The sequence below is a fragment of the Drosophila montana genome, unplaced genomic scaffold, assembly GCF_035044405.1.
Source record: "Drosophila montana isolate Dmon_TW-CO22-7 unplaced genomic scaffold, ASM3504440v1 contig_3213_1, whole genome shotgun sequence".
NCBI lineage: Eukaryota > Metazoa > Arthropoda > Insecta > Diptera > Drosophilidae > Drosophila > Drosophila montana.
In genome coordinates this window covers 531,825-547,935 of record NW_026998093.1, presented here as the reverse complement: position 1 = coordinate 547,935, position 16,111 = coordinate 531,825, and the positions used below count along the sequence as shown (strand labels likewise).

At 47.8% G+C, this 16,111-nt stretch overlaps 1 protein-coding gene across 1 annotated transcript; it reads right to left on the bottom strand.

The window, feature by feature from the left end:
* Positions 1 to 24: 24 nt before the first annotated feature.
* On the bottom strand, positions 25 to 14,965 carry LanA (laminin subunit alpha). The gene is made up of 17 exons (XM_064688423.1): positions 14,549 to 14,965; positions 14,166 to 14,312; positions 11,476 to 12,100; positions 11,203 to 11,412; positions 11,034 to 11,142; positions 10,674 to 10,975; positions 10,338 to 10,610; positions 10,219 to 10,279; positions 9,279 to 10,067; positions 8,569 to 9,220; positions 8,000 to 8,506; positions 7,599 to 7,932; positions 7,430 to 7,535; positions 5,614 to 7,370; positions 2,183 to 5,549; positions 1,898 to 2,112; positions 25 to 1,826 (listed from the first exon to the last, which is right to left on the bottom strand). The coding sequence occupies exons 1-17, from the start codon at positions 14,780 to 14,782 to the stop codon at positions 349 to 351; spliced, it is 11,166 nt and encodes a 3,721-aa protein (XP_064544493.1). The 5' UTR covers positions 14,783 to 14,965; the 3' UTR covers positions 25 to 348.
* Positions 14,966 to 16,111: the final 1,146 nt, after the last annotated feature.

Genomic DNA, 16,111 nt, shown 5'->3' with positions numbered 1-16,111 from the left:
TTCTTTTATATGAAAGAGTGTATGTATTTTATTAAGTTGTTGATTCAATATTTATTTAAGCAATTGACAAGAATATTTTCAAAGTTACAAGAAATCTGAACAAATTATGGGTATTACGGATTATTGGCACAAGATATTACTTATATAATAGTTATATGTACGACGTTTAGCTATACTGTTAGTCCTTGTTATACAGAACTCCCAGATTATTCGATAGCCCGTCGATATTGTTCGCATTTTGTTCGTTCGTAGTCCTTTTCATTTCATTTCAGTTAAACCATATGACGTCAATTCAAATCGTTTGTCCTTTACTGAAGTCCAGAGTCGTCAATTATATTTGTGGAGGGTTTAGTTCAAGGGGCAAACACCTTGCCAAATATCGCCAAAGACAAGATTTGGCGTTATGGTCACATCCTTTTTGTTGATTTGCACATTCTTGATGCAGCCATTGAAGGTCTTTTTGGTCTTGATGCCCGGCGCCTTGGCGAACGCATGATGGCCGCCCATGAACAATGGACGATTCGTCTTGGTGAATGCCGAACCCTCATTGCCCACGCCCGGTCCAGAGCTGACAAAGTCCACGGCAATGGTGATGACGAACTTGGATTTGATTGCCTGCACATTGCGCCAAGTGCCATCACAGTAGCTGGCATCGTTTGGCAGCGTATAGTTGGTAACAATCGTATTCTTGGCATCGGACTTGACGGTGAAGCTGAGCGTGTTGTTAACCAGCTCCAGAATCAGGTACGAGTTCTTGCCATGCACCGAGAACAGTAAACCGTTTGGATCACGTGGTCGGAAGTCAAAGCTAATGGTAACTTCGGTGCCGACAGAGAAGCGCTCAAAGAGCTTCACATAGCCGCTCGGCTGATGGAAGTATAGGCCGTGCTCCACTTGCTCGGAGCAAGGCACCACCTGATGGACTATCGGCTCACTTTCCAACGCCAGGCCATTAAACTTGATGTCCCTGATGCAGCCATTGTAATATGATGTGACATTGCCGCCGAATTCGGTTTGGCGTTTGAGATCCTGCTCCAAATATCTGGTGATGCCTCCCACATAAACGGGCAGCTCAACCGATAAATTGGGTGGTGTGCGATCATTGTTCAGCTCCACGGAACCCGCCTGCTCGACGCCGTCTATGCTAAGACTAATCTTGCGATTGGTGCGCACAAACTCGATTGTATGCCATTCACCATCGAAAAGATCCTCCTGACTGATTATCTTTGCCTGGATGGTGGCACCAACGCTCACCTGATGATATACACGCCCATCAGACAAATAGACCGCTATGAAGTCATTCTTCTCCTGGCTTGCTGCATAGAAAAGCAGGCCATTGGGATAGCTGGTGCGTATGGACATGCTGATATCGTAATGTTTGCGCAGTCTAACCGGTAGCGATTGGAATTCGAGGCGCTGATCTTTGAGCGAGTAGAAGCGATAGCCCGCCTCCACAAAGTCAACATCATAGTTGGGATTGACGGACATCTTGCAGCTGGGATCGCTGGGCAGATTGAGGATTGGTGGCGGTCGTGGTTTGCCTATCATTATCTTTGGTGTGGTGGGCGGACCCAGTGGCGGCAGTGGCTCCCTATCCTTTATAGGCGCCTCTTTCGTGGTCGGTGTTGAAACAGTTGTTGGGGCTGTCGTCGTCGTCGTTGTTGTTGTTGTCGTCGTTGTTGTAGTTGTAGTTGTTGTAGTTTCGGCGGGCGGAATCATGAACATGTCATCGTTGTCATTTCTGAATGGTTTTCTGGGTGGCTCAGGCGGCTCCAGTTCGTTGGCTCCACTTGGGTAGTAGGTAGGCAAATACCTAGGCTCGTAAGCTAAGTGAGGGTTCATAGAGAAATGTGTGAAAACCTACGACCAAAGATAGCAGAAGACGTTGGAAGCTCACCTAGAATATCCTGTGGACAACCGTTGATGTTACCATTCTTCTTCTCAGCGCTGTCCGCGAAGTTGATAATCTCCCCGTTGACGGTGACGTCGCTGATGCAGCCGACGAAGTATGCGGTAGTGGAGATAGCCTCCTTAGGTGGTATATAGTTATCTGGCAGTCCGCCAAAGAATATATCGCCGCCCTTTATCTCGAGAAGTTCATTAATGGCCCGCCTGACATAGAGCAGTGGGCAAAGGAATTAGAACGTGGAAACTTATGGAATAGCTGATTTGGCTAACTTACCGCTTAGCTTCGGTGTCATCTACGGAGAGAAGCAGCTGAGCGGCATCGTGGTGCACAGTGACCACATGATCCTCGCCATCGTCATACTGGCGACTGTCAATGGCCAGTTCGGTTCCCATGCTGCGTAGCGTCAGATATCCACGGTCCAGAGTGAGGCCAATAGTTGAGCTCTGGTCATGATTGGCGGCATAGAAGAGAACTCCGTCGGGTTGGCGAGTTTTAAAGCGCAGCACCACATCGAAATTGTTGGCTGATGAGATATTGGCGATGCGTAGGAAGCCGTACTCATGTGGTGGATATGAAAGCGATGTAGAGTACTTGTCGGGGCAGCCCTCAACCACGCCGGTGCCATTGACGTACTGCGTCAGATCGACTTTGTAGCCAGAGATGCTGACGTCATCAATGCAGCCATCAAAGTTTTGTTCGACAATCTCGGAGTGATTGCGTCGTCCAGGATAACCACCAAAGTACATGCGCTTTAACTTGGGCATTTCTTCGTCAGCGCCGATGGGCGCCTCCTCTTGGAACAGCAGCACATCGTCCACCTTAAGCAGACCGCGACGACCGTCGCGCTCGGCTACTACACGATGCCATTGATTGTCATTGTAGCGATCCTGACTGCCAGAGGAAACCAATGCATCACCCAGCTTGAAGCGGAAGAAGATGGCTCCCTCGACCAGCTCTATGGACATGTAGTGCTTATCACGTCCATAGAAGAACAACAATCCGTTTCTGGCATCCTTGGCGGCCTTGAAACGGAACTGGATGCTAGAGCGCGTCTTGAAATTGTACGGAGCTGCCTTCATTTGGACAAATCCGTTGCCCTTGAAGCGCAGACCAGTGACAGGCATTTGTTCCTCCAGCAGAATGTCGCGTTCACGTGCGCCTTGCTTGTTCTCCTCGCCATAGACAAAGTTCCAGAGGCCGACATTCTCATCACCAATGCGCAGATCCTCAATGTCGCCGTTGAAGGAGGAGGAGGTGATGTCTTCGGGTGCAATAAAATCGGAGGGACCCGGATAACCACCAACAAATAGGCGACTATTACGATCCACATGCAGCACATTGTTGGCGCCAACAAGATAGCCAGACTTGGTATGATCCTTCACCTCACCATTGGGCAGCTGCTCTCGTATGGTGAGCTTGGCATTGGAGCCTACACGTTCCAATATGGCCTGATACCAGTTGCCATCCGCCACATGCTTAGAGCTGGTGATGCGTTCGGGTCCATTACCCAAGTCAATGGTCATTATCGGATATCCATTGGAAATCTCCAAGGCGACAAAGTCCGTATTCTTTTGGCTGGTCTTGTTGTCGTTGCCCAGATAGAGGAGGAAGCCATTTGGTTCGTTGGTGCGGAAGAACGTCGATAGTTTCGTCTTGGTGGCCAGCAGTGGTGCCTTCTCGGGCGTCTTCAACTCCAGCACGGTGCTTGGCGTAAACTGTACACCCACCTTGATATTGTTGGCAATGCGCCTGGCGGTCTCAATTTGACGTTTCAGGTGCTCAATGTCCTGGCCCAGCTTTTGGCTCTTCTCACTCACCAGCCGCTGCTGTTCGCCAATCTCATCGACAAGCTCATTTAGCTTGGGTATGGCTGTGTCCACGTTATCCAATTGATTGTTGGCCTGCGAAATGTCTTTGTTGGTAATGTCCACATCGCGACTGATGTTGCGCGCCTTTTCTAGCTCCTTGGGCGTTTGTGCACTTACTGGCTCAAGGATTTTCAGGACGTTGTGCAATATGTCAAGTGCTTCGCTGGCGGTGCTATTGGAGCTCTTCCACATATCGCGCTGCGTTTCGGCGGGCAGTTTCTTAATCAGTATGTTGATCTCTTTGAGCTGCTCCTCCGTGGCGGCATTCAATTGCGAGATGTCCTGCACTTTGCTGGCCGAACCATTGAGTCGTGGCTCAAGATCATCTTGCACCGTGAGAAGCGCCTGGCGAGCTTTCTGCAACAACTCCGCGGACTCTACATCAGCAATAACGGCACGCTCTTCAATGCCATCGGTAATCAGTGTGGCATTGCCTGCAGCGATCTTGGCATCCTGAGCCAATTGTTCCGCCGACTGCACAGCTTCGACAATGTTGGAGTACGCGGTGGCTGCCTGGATGGCCGGGTCAGCGCTTTGCGTCATGTCGGCATATTGGCTGGCCAGATCTTCGGCTCGCACGGTCAACTCAGCCGCACGTTGCTCGGCCTGCTGCGTCAGTTCTTCGGCCTCCTTGTGCTGCTCGTCGCGTTCCGGCAATTCCTCATCAACATCCTTATTGGCGGTCTTGAGCACTTCCAGTGCACCGCGCAGATCGTCGAGCTTATGGTCAATCTGTTCCAGTGTCAGGTCACCATTGATGAGGTAGTTGCCCGCCTCCTCAATGTTTTTCTCCGCCTCGTGCTCCTGATCGGATACAGTATCGAACTTGGAGTTGTCGTACGCCCGCTTGTTGGCATCATTCAGGCGCTCCACATCGCTGGACTGACGCTGCGATTGCTCGCTCCAGTTGAACAGATCCTCCAGCTTGTCGCTGAACTCGCCGATGTCATTCTTCAATGCATTGAGACTTCTATTCTGCTGCTTGATGGGCTCAACCAGCTGATCCACCTCGTCGTACAGCTGACGCGCCTTGTCCAGCACCAGCTCATTGGACTGCAGTTCGATTTGCGTGCCATTAATTTGGTTGAGAATGTGCTGCGCTTGATCCAAAGCTGCATCAATTTTAGTGCTAGCCGTGGCCTCCAGATTCTGCGACAAAGATTCGACGGCCTCAATGGCATCTGTCGCCTGTTGAACGCTTCCCAGCGCCTCCTCATACACGGCGGACACGTTGCCCAGCAGGACCCCGGATCTGTGACGTATATCCTGCGCATTGCCCAGTGTTTGGTTGACCTGCTTCGCATAGGCTTTGCTGGCCGACTCCAGCTCGCTGTTTAGCTTTTGCGACGGTGACAAATTCACGCTGGTTGGATCTAAAGCCTGCACTTTGGGTATCAGCTCATCCGCCAGCTCATCGTAGTAGTTCAGTTTCTGACTGGTAAAGAAGGCCATGGTTACGGTCTGGAAATCCTGCAAGACGCCGTCAATTTCATAACGAAGCTTATCAGTAACATCCAAGAGAGCATGATGACAATTGTTGCATTCCATGCATCCATCTTCAGTGAGGACCCAGCGATTCGGGCACGCCTCACAGCGATCTCCAATTACACCCGGCAAGCAGACACACTGTCCCGTCTGCGGATTGCATCCAGTGCCCGCACGTGAATAGCCCTGATTGCAGTTACATGGTGAGCAGCCTTCCTTCTCATAGTTCCAGTGATCCACAGTGCAGCGATCACACTGACGACCCGTAACGCCCGGTTTGCACAAACCTTAAATGAAAAGGAAGAGTATATAAAATTGGATAGGTAATGACGATAGTTAACGCATAATTACAGTGTCCCGTATGATCATCGCATTGGGTGGAGTTGGACGCAGCCCCACAGTCGCAGGCGCGGCAGCCAACGCCCGAATCGAAGCCATAATGATCCGGCTTGCAGCGATCACAGCGCTCGCCAATAACATTATCGTGGCACTTGCATTTGCCTACGAAAGGATCGCATTCGAGGGTGCCCAGCTCATCGCAGTCGCAGCTCTGACAGTTCTTCAGCTGCACCGCATCACCATAGAAGCCAGGCGCGCACAGATTACAAGCCATGCCCGAGGTGTTGTTTAGGCAACGCAGGCATTCGCCCGTGCGTGTGTCGCAGGAGCCCGGCTCGCTGGGATTTATGTTGCCGGAGCATTCGCAAGGTTTGCATACATCCCCCTGTGTTTCCGGTGAGCCATAGAAGCCGTTGGCGCAGGATTCGCAACGTGGTCCCGTGTAGCCGGGCAGGCAGTCGCAATGTATCTTATCACCCGACTCGGAAATCTCGCAGCCAGTCGCAAAGTTGTTGGAGTCGAAGGGCAGTGGACAGGAGCATATTATGCAATCGTGTGGTGTGCCTCTGGTGGCATTTCCGTAGTAGCCCGCCACACACTCCTCACAGTGGTCGCCACGCGTCGAGTGCTGACAGTCCTTGCAGATGCCCGTGGCACAATCGCAGGTGTCGGCATGGCCATTACAGTCGCAGGGTATGCAGTAGCCACCATAAGGTCCATTCTGATCACGATGATAGCCAGGTGCGCAATCCTCGCACGAGTGGCCGGTATAACCAGGCGGGCAGTGGCAGTGCTCGACGGCCAGAAACTGGTACTCGCCCGTGCCATCGGCATCCTCATCGGCCAGCGTCAAATAGACATCGGAGAGCTGCGTATTCAGCGTTTGCTCCCAGTAGTTGGCGCGTATGAAGATCATCCTGAGATCGCGCAGAGCCATCATGAAGTCAGCACGGCTTACGGATTTGCCCGTCTGCGTCTGGAAGTTGCTCTCCACCATCTGCAGTCGATTCTTAAAAGGCAAGTTACTGCTGGGCTGCTCGTAGCTCTGGTGAACGAGTATATGATCCTTGCTGAGCAGTATGACGTCGGGTGCGACAATGGCCTTGCCCACAAAGCCCGAGGTGAAGTATAGCGTGTAACCAAGATCGCCGCCATAGGCAGAAATGTGACTATTCTGATTGAGCAGATAGTCCAGAACACCAAAGTAGGCAACGCGCTGATCTTTTGCATCCCTGTAGGAGAAGTCCGCCTGCAGTGTGGTCTCATTCACAACCAGCTCCTCCTGCGCTACATCCCAGATCTCAAACTCAATGCTCTTGTTGTTGAAGTCAGCCGAGTTAATGGTCTTGTGCTTCATCAGGCTGACATTGTATACGCGCAGATAGGCACTATCGCAGCGTGAAGTCTTGCCGAAGCAGAAGCATGTGGTGCAGCCATCGGGATTGCTGTCTTGCAGATTGTATGTGCCCTCCACGCACTGATCACAATCGCGTCCAACCACATTCTTCTTGCAGAAGCAACTGCCATCGATCTTATCGCACACCTCCAGCTCAGTGCCTGGCTTGTGGCAGCTGCATCTGCTGCAGCGTGGAAACTCATAGAACCCATGGTCACAACCGTCACAGGCTCTGCCCACGATATTGTCGCGACACTCACAGGATCCATTGAACATGTCGCACTGTTGATTACCATTCGCTATGCCCATGTAATTGCAGTTGCATTCCTCGCAGCCGATCACCTGATGGAAGCCATAAGTGTGCGGCGCGCATCTATAATGAGGCAATTGCTTGAGTTCTAGACAGTTAAAAGGATATGGGGATACACATACTTGTCACACAAAGCACCGATGACATTGGGTGGGCACATGCATTCACCTGTGGTGGGCTCACACATGGCAGTGCTGGGGCAATCGCAGGGTTTGCAGTCCGGGAAGCCTAAGCAAACGAAAAATCTTTTTTAGAGAATCGGGTTTTACTTGGGGCGCCGCAATCTCTCACCGTAATAGCCGGTACGACAGGCCGTGCACTGGCGTCCTATGACATCCTTACGGCACTGGCATTGGCCACCAAATGGATGACACTCGAAGCTTGTGGAGCCCCCGTAGTCACAGCTGCAGGGCAGTGCGCCGTTGTTATAGTCCGCGGTCAGAGAGAAGACGGCATTCTTACAAAAATCGCTGGCATTGTGTGTGATGTGGAAATGATCCTGGCCGCAGTTCTTGATAAACTCCTTGGTCTGATCAAAGGTCTCCTCCACCAGAAGATCGTTACCATATTGACCAATGGGCACCACCACCAAATAGTCCAGCCAAACGCCCTGTGCTCGCGGATTCTGTTTGGATACAAATAGATGCGATATAAATGAATAACTCCGCCGGATCTCAACCTTATGGGCTTACCGTCAGAGTAAACTTGAAGTCATCTTCAATGTCGAACCACCAGTCGTCGCCACTGGGTCGTATGACACCGCGGCAGCCTGAGCTGGATGGGCAATGTTGTATGTCGAATTTGCCATCGTACTGATTCTTGCCAGCGGTCAGTGTGTATAGCACCTGATATTTGGGATTATTGGGCTGGTAGTACTTGACCAGAATGACATAACGATTTGGCTCCGGCACTTTAGATTCAATCACAATTGTGCCATCGTGCCTACTGTCCAGGTGTACAAGCTTCACACGCTCATCAAAGGCGGCATAGGGCGGTTTGTTTGTGGCTATGCGATCTTCGTGATCCGTTTCGAATTCAATCTTCTTGGAATCGGGTACTGAGCGGAATTTTGGTGTAGCGCATTGCTTATTGTGTATGACACAGACTGGACTTGGATTGATATAGTCAATAGACCACTGCTCGACTGGTATGGCCGTCACGGAAATAATCGGCGCGCGATAATCAAAATCAACGTCCGCCTGTTAATGCAAATGGTTGGATATAACAAATGGTTGCTACAATCTAGCCATAGAGTACTCACATAAATGGTCACTGGCTGCAGGTCATCTTTGTTGATATAGAAGGCCTTCTCGCGTCCATCGTCATTGATGGGCGTGCGACAGACCGTGGAGTAAAGACAGGGATACAGATAGACAGACGATTGAGAATCTGGATCATTGCCCAGCCTGAGATTCACATCATAGGGCACCGCAAAGTTTCGATCGCTGATGTAGTCAATAACAAAGATGTAGCGACCACTGCGCGGCACATCCACAATATAGTTGAGCTCCTTTTGTGTGTTACTAAGCACAGGTATATCGCCTACATGGCTAACAATCTCCAAATGCTCCGAATCGCTGTAGACCTCGGTGGGATTTGTGGGCTTGTCATTGGAGCCAATAACGAAGGGTGTAGTGGCCGGCTCGAAGACATCAACGGATGCGTATTTATAATGACGGCACAGTTCCATGTTGCCCAGCTCACAAGGATTGGCAATGTGGCGCGTCAAAATAGCTGCCTCATAGTAGGCAGCTGGCAAGAGCACAAAGTAGTCCAGCATAACATTTCTATTGGCCTTGGTGGTGAAGTTGTAACGTCCTGGATCGAGAACCACGGCCGCCGGCTTATTGCCCTTCGGGCCGGAGACGGTGACAAATTCCGGTTCATTTGTCGGGCGCAGGAGCACCTTGACGCTGCGTTTGGAAAGATATATGAAATGGGGATCTATACGGGTTCTAAGGGATTGCTCACTTTTGATCAACCTCCAGCGGATTCTCGGATTGTATGAGTATGCTGGCCGTGACATTCTTCTCGTTTGGATTCATATAGCGTATGACAATGCGATAGACCGAGGACTTGAACACCGTCAGCTCATTGCGTACCTCGTTCTGTATGTCATTGAACACAGCATAGCCTTTGCTGCTAAAGTCTGGGAAGACCTGGTCATCGTACTGATAGCGCACCTGGGCGCCCGATGGCTGTAAGCCGTCCTCGTACTCATACTGGAACTGATGTAGCGTGGGGAAATAGTGAGTGGTCAGTGGCTGCGTACAGGCGCGTCCCGTAACACGCGGATGGCAGTTGCACTGTCCGCTAATCTTATTGCATTCGCTTTTCCACGAGCCGCCCACATCGCAGCTGCAGTCCTTGCAGCCAAACAATGAGGAGCCGTCCAGATCAAAGGTGCCAGCTTTGCACTCATTACACCGCCGGCCCGTGGTGTGCGGCTTGCAATGGCAATTGCCCAACTTGGAGGCGCAGGTATCCAGGCCCGAAACGGTGCCATCTATAAAGCAATCGCATTCCTGGCATCCCTCCGGATTGCTAACGGTCAAGTTCCAGTAAAGCGGTTTGCATTCATTGCAGATTCTACCCCTCACACGCTCCTTGCATTTACAAAGCTCGCCCACCGGCACCGAGCCACAGCCGGCGAATTGATCAATCACACCAGCAGGATCACAATTGCAGTCCTCGCAGGCGGGGAAGTTGTAAAACGATTCCTTGCATCTCTCGCACTGGCGACCGTCAAAGTTGGGCTTACTAAAAGTAAGTATAACATAACGCAGCATAAAATACCATAATTTAACATAACATAAAATAACATAACATTACGTAATATACGTTAGCATAACATAACCAAAAATGATTGTTAACATAGCATAAAAAAAAAGTTTGATAGAATTGCGCTTACCAGAAGCAGCCATCTTCATTACAGGTGACGCCTTCGGAGCCGTGCTCATCGCAGTTGCAGGCTGTTGAAGTATAAATCGAAATAGTTCTTGGATAATAACATTCCAAACCTTCACTTACGCAAGCACTCCGGATAGTTATAGTAGCCAGCACTGCACATGTTACACAGCTTGCCGGAGTAGTTAATCAGGCAGTTACATTTGCCGGTGTTGTCGCAGGTGCTCGCCGAGCTGCCCGTCGTGGAGCAATTGCAAGGCTGACAGGACGGATAGTTGTAATATCCGGGCAAGCAACGATCACAACGTGGTCCACCAAAACCGTCGCGGCAGATACATTGTCCGGACTCCTTGTTACAGATTTCCGACTCTGTGCCCTGATGGTCACAGTCGCAATCTGTAAGGAAAGCAGGTGTGTCTTTGGATAGGATCTAGGCTAGCCTCAACCTAAGTTACATACATGAACACGTGGGTTCGTTGTAGTAGCCATCCTTGCAGCGCTCGCACTGTGCGCCGCCCCAATTGCTGAGACAGGTGCAATTGCCAGAGACCACATCGCAGTCGTTATTGATGGAGCCCAGCTTATTGCACTGGCAGGCCTTGCACTCGGGGAAACCGTAATAGGATTCGGCGCACTCCTTGCACAGGGCGCCCGCGAAGTTCGTTTTGCACGGACATATGCCATTAACAGCCTCGCAGTTGTAGCCATTGGTGCCATTCAGATTACACTCACACTCCCGGCACTGCGGATAGCCATAATAACTGGAAACGGCACAGGATTAAACACGGTTCCACATAGTTTGGATGGTTTCTTACTAACCCATAGGAACAGGAGTCACAGTTGGGTGGCTGGAAGGCAGCACGACACTCGCATTTGCCGGTCTCCTCCTCACAGTGCCCAGTAGAGTAGAAGTAGTCGCAGTTACAGGCTAAAAGCAAGTTTTAGATGGTTAATCCGATTGGGTTAATTTCCCGCTCGAAGCACTTACGACTGCAGACGTCCGTCTCGTTCCAGTACTTGCCCCTGGGGCGATAGTACTTTGGCTTGCACTTGTTACAATTGGTGCCTTCGGTATTGTGCTGGCAGTTCTGGCAGACGCCGCCGCCATCATAGTGACCATGTATGTCCAGTGATAGTCCCTTGCGATTAACATCCTCATCGTATATGCACTCGTTGCTGTGGCCATGGCAATTACAGGCTGTGAACATGCATAAGTTCAGTCCCATAAAGAATAATTAGATCAGAGGGCTTCAATACTTACGCTCGCAGTTGAATGGACGCGCATTGGTGTTCTGACGCCACTTCTTCTGCTCGAATCCTGGACAACACTGGTTGCACTGAATGCCGCAGGTGTGATGCTGGCAACGACATGCCAATATACGCACCGGACTAAGCGGATCCTTGACATCGCAGGTATCGGCATGACCATTGCACATGCAGCGTCCACCAATCGATATGTCCTTAATCGAATAGAAATAACGACGTGTCACGGTCGGATCCTGTCTTGCCACGGACATCAAATGGCCCAACAGATTCTTGGTACGCAGCAAACGTATTCGCACATTGGTGGCACGCGTCCATTCCTGAAGCATAGTCGAGTTGAAGTAATTGGTGGCGGAGGGACGTCCGTTGAGCAGCATGACTGGTATCTCGCCATTCTCCAGCGGCACAATTTTCGAGTATTCCGTGGTGCAGATGACATCGTTATCGCGTGTTATTGGCTTGTAGGTGTCCTTGCCAAAATAAGTCTCACAATCAGCGGGCGTATCGGAAAAGTGCTGCCAGGGTGTCCAGGTCTTGCCGTAATCCATGGACTTCTCTAGTGTCCAGAGACCCGGACGCGGCGAGTTTCCCATGCGGATGAACAAGTAAGCGACATGGAATTCCTGAAAATTTAAAATGAATGAATTAATGAAAGATTCTACTTTTATTCGCAGAAAATTTATTAAAACCCTTTACGGATGCGTTGTTAATAACATATTTTCTGTCTTAACTGAAGACTGACTTAAATCAAAACTTCGTAACAGCTCAGGTAAGTTCCCGTTTATAATATTTTTCATCATTTTAATGAATCAATTCGTTTTTTAATTTACGATTGCTCTCTGTACTGTACTCTTTTAAGTCCAGATATTTTCATATTTAGGTTGTGGGCTAAATTTGATATTGTTCAAGTATCTTGACATGGATAACAATGTTTGGGCCAAAGTTATATATACTTTGGGGCTCAAATGATTTTAATTTTAAACTTCTTTAACTGTAAAATCTTTTCGAAGAAAATATGGGTTCGGATTGCCTGTTTTTTGAACAACAGATTTGGTTTAAGGTTCGGTTTTAAGTCAAAAATTAATTGGAATTCTGGGTTTCGTCTTAATTGCTGGAATGGATCTTTTCTTACCAGTCAAGTGTTTTACAGAGCAAGCAAATTCATTAAATTTTATTGGCGTAGCGTACACATAATATCTGTGTAGATACATATGTCAATATGTGTGTGTGTGTGTGTGTGTGTGCCCGTGTATCTACAGAGCTTGCATGAGATCATTGAAGAGAATTAACTCCATGCTCTGCAGTATACTATATTTATCTGCGTCCGCAGAATGTTTGTTTATTTTGTTTATGTTTGCTTTTCAATTTGAATTCAATCGAAAGCGAACCAAATGTACATATGTACATATTCACAAGGTATAGATACATATCTAACTATAGGTACATATGTGCGCTTGTTTACAGATGTGATCTTGTGTGCTCGGCATGTTTTTAAATTTTGGCAGATACATTCTATGTTGGCCCATTCACAGGGATATAAAAAACTCATCTTTGTAAAATTCTAAGGTGGAATTCTTGGGCTAAGGCGACTGATCTTAGTAGAAGTATTATCTCAGTCGTAGAATTGAGTTAGGCAATGTATGTTACGACTTTAGTCGTAGTCTTCAGTTTCACGAGTCTTCTCAAATGCAATGCATAATTGCATGCTCGTGTTTAAAAGAATGTGCAGGCGTTGAATTTTCATATTTGTACAAGATGATCTCATTTCATTTCTCAACTACAAAAAAAGAGCCCCATGTCGAAAACTTACATATATGTAGATGTAATGCTTTGCTATGCCAAAAGGCTTGCTTAGGCTATAAGTAGCTACAGCCACATGATCTGGAGCGTTTCCGTTGCAAGTGCGATAAGATGTGCGCAATGTGTGACCCCAAAGTTTTTTTGTAGAGCAATTCAAGACATTTAATGATAAGCGTGGGCTGCCGACTATACTAGTTTTTTCTTATTGCTATCAGTAAGAGAATATATCATATATAGTATATACAACAGAATTGTTCAAATACTAGGCAACAAGAAGCCTTCACCAATGCTTTATAATTCATACAATTTTAGCTGCTTATCGCCACAAATATAAAAAATAAAAAACAAACAAGAGTCAATGCTCTGTGTGGCCGTTTCTAAGCGAGCATGTAAGCTGAGACAGGCCAACATAAATACATATGTATTTGTACATATGTATGTGTATGTATGTAAGAAAACTTGTACATAACGAGCTGATAACCCGCAACTCCAGAGGGAAGCAGCAACGAAAACATTTCAACAGCTCAGCAAGATTTTTCGCTGTGGCTTCAAACTGAAAAAGCAACCTCGTCGTCGTCGTCGTCGTCTCCGTTGCAGACGTCGAAAATGAAATGAAAACCCATTAAAATTGTTTTCAAAAGCAATCTGCTCACTAATTTTACGAGCCTGTCCGACCAAACGTGCCCCAGCCAATGCCCTGTCCCTGTCGTTGTCTGAGTTAAGAGTAGTTTGAGATGATCGAACCAGAACCCATAGGAACACCAGACACAAAAACGATGCATTGACTCGTTTTTTGAGGTTCCCTCCCCGCCCCCCAGACAGCACTCTTTTATTTTGGGCTTCACCTTTCTTTCATGGCTGTAGTTTGTTGTTCTGATTGCTGTTTACCTGTTCGAAATCGATGGTCAAATTGACTTCGTTGAATTTCATGCCTCGGGACAAGGGTGGACTCTGCCACCAGGCCTCAGTGCCATCGATTGCATTCTCTGGCGGGTGATTCTTCTCCTGCACATTAGGATCACAATAGTCGCAGACCTAGAAAAGAAAACACATGTCATCATATAAAACTTCAATAATATGTTTAAAAATAGATTCGAAACACATGTGGCACTAGGGGACTTCATCATGCTGCACCAAAAAAACATCAAAATCATGTATATATACTCAAAATTATATATAGACTCTTATAGAGATGAATATGTTGAGATAAATGTGTATTGAGCTTAACGGTGTATCGTGTCCTTTTAAAGAAATTTATTATCTCATCTAACCTGTCCTTGAATAACCGAGTAATCGATGTGATCATTCTCCGTATTCGCACCGACCAGCTTACAGTAGAGCTCGGGTCCATCTGTATCCTCGCCACATGTGGCAGTAGCATGAATCTTGCGGCCTGTGGCCAGATTGAAATATGGCGGCGTTAGTTCGGCATTACACAGCGCGATAAGCAGGCACAGAGCAAAGGCCACGCCCATAGCACAGAATGGGGTCGCACGTAGCCCCATTGTGCTGTGTGTCGGCTCTTCACACTCCCTTTTGCACACACACGAATGCACAGAAACAATGAATGTCCTTTATCTTTGGTCACTTCCGGTTCACTCTTATGTATTCCACTTTCTTATCTTGGACACTTTTTTGTTTCACTTTTTTTCGATTCTTTATTTATTTCTTTCCAGAGCCCATCCAACCGCACTGGATGGCTCGTCGCGAGCAACTGAACTTCATGCAGTGAGAAGTTTTCCTCGGTACCTCAAAAAAAAAATAAATAAAATGTCTGCATCAGAAACTGACAGATTTGTTCGGCTGTTCGGCTCACCCGACGATCGTTTGTCGGCTGCCGGCGATCCCGGCCCATTTATTACTTCATCGCACAGCTGAGAGCTGAGATAATGCTTTCAACGTCGTTTGTTGTGCTTGCGTTATTCGTTTATTTTTCTCATTATTTCCAGTTTGTTTTTTTGCTCTCTCGTCTTGGTGTGATCGTGCTCTTTCAAGCAAATTGCCGGCCGGCTTTTTTTTACGAACGAAATGAGAAACTGAAAAAGAGAAGAAGCTTGGTTTTTTCTCTTGGAAAACGAATGCCCGTTACTTGAATGTCTATTATGTTCATATACTTAAAAACACATCGATCCCTGCTGTCTCGACAGTGCTGCCCATTTGTTCTTGCTATGACAGCATGAGCTGGTCACACTGGAGCGTATTTGATAACAGACACATGAGTACACTTGAATAGTCATGCGTATGTATGTACATATAAACTTGCTTTTTGTTGATCAACAGCAAATAAAAATATGTCAATATGAGTATGAATATAAATCTAGCTTAGGCTTACTCTAAAGTTATTTTAATATCACCGATTTTTTGATTAACACTCGGTTCTGCTAAAGCAAAAGTTATTCAATTGATCAGATTAGCTTGTGCTGTTGTTGTTGGTGCAAAATATCTAGACTGAAGGTGAATAACGGCTTAAATACTCGATTCGCGCTGAGGCATGTCCAAAATGAATTGAAACTCAACCTACAATCACTAAAACTTGAAGTTTATTGCTAGAGCTATTAAAACGCCAAAAGAAACGGCCTGCGAACAGCCTGGTTGAGTAGCTTTGAAAATCACGATCAAAATACTGTTAAAATTCATGACCAATGTATCGCGAGTGCAGCCAACGGCAGCGGCGTCCGGCAGCTGTTGCCATTTGCTGACTGCGACACGCGGTTGACTGGCCACAAAAGAAACTGGTTGCAACAAGCATGGCAACTCTTGCAATGACAAAAATAATCGCACTGATAAAGACGGCTATGAGTGTCAACAGTTTTTGGCCTAAATTTTACTCGTAA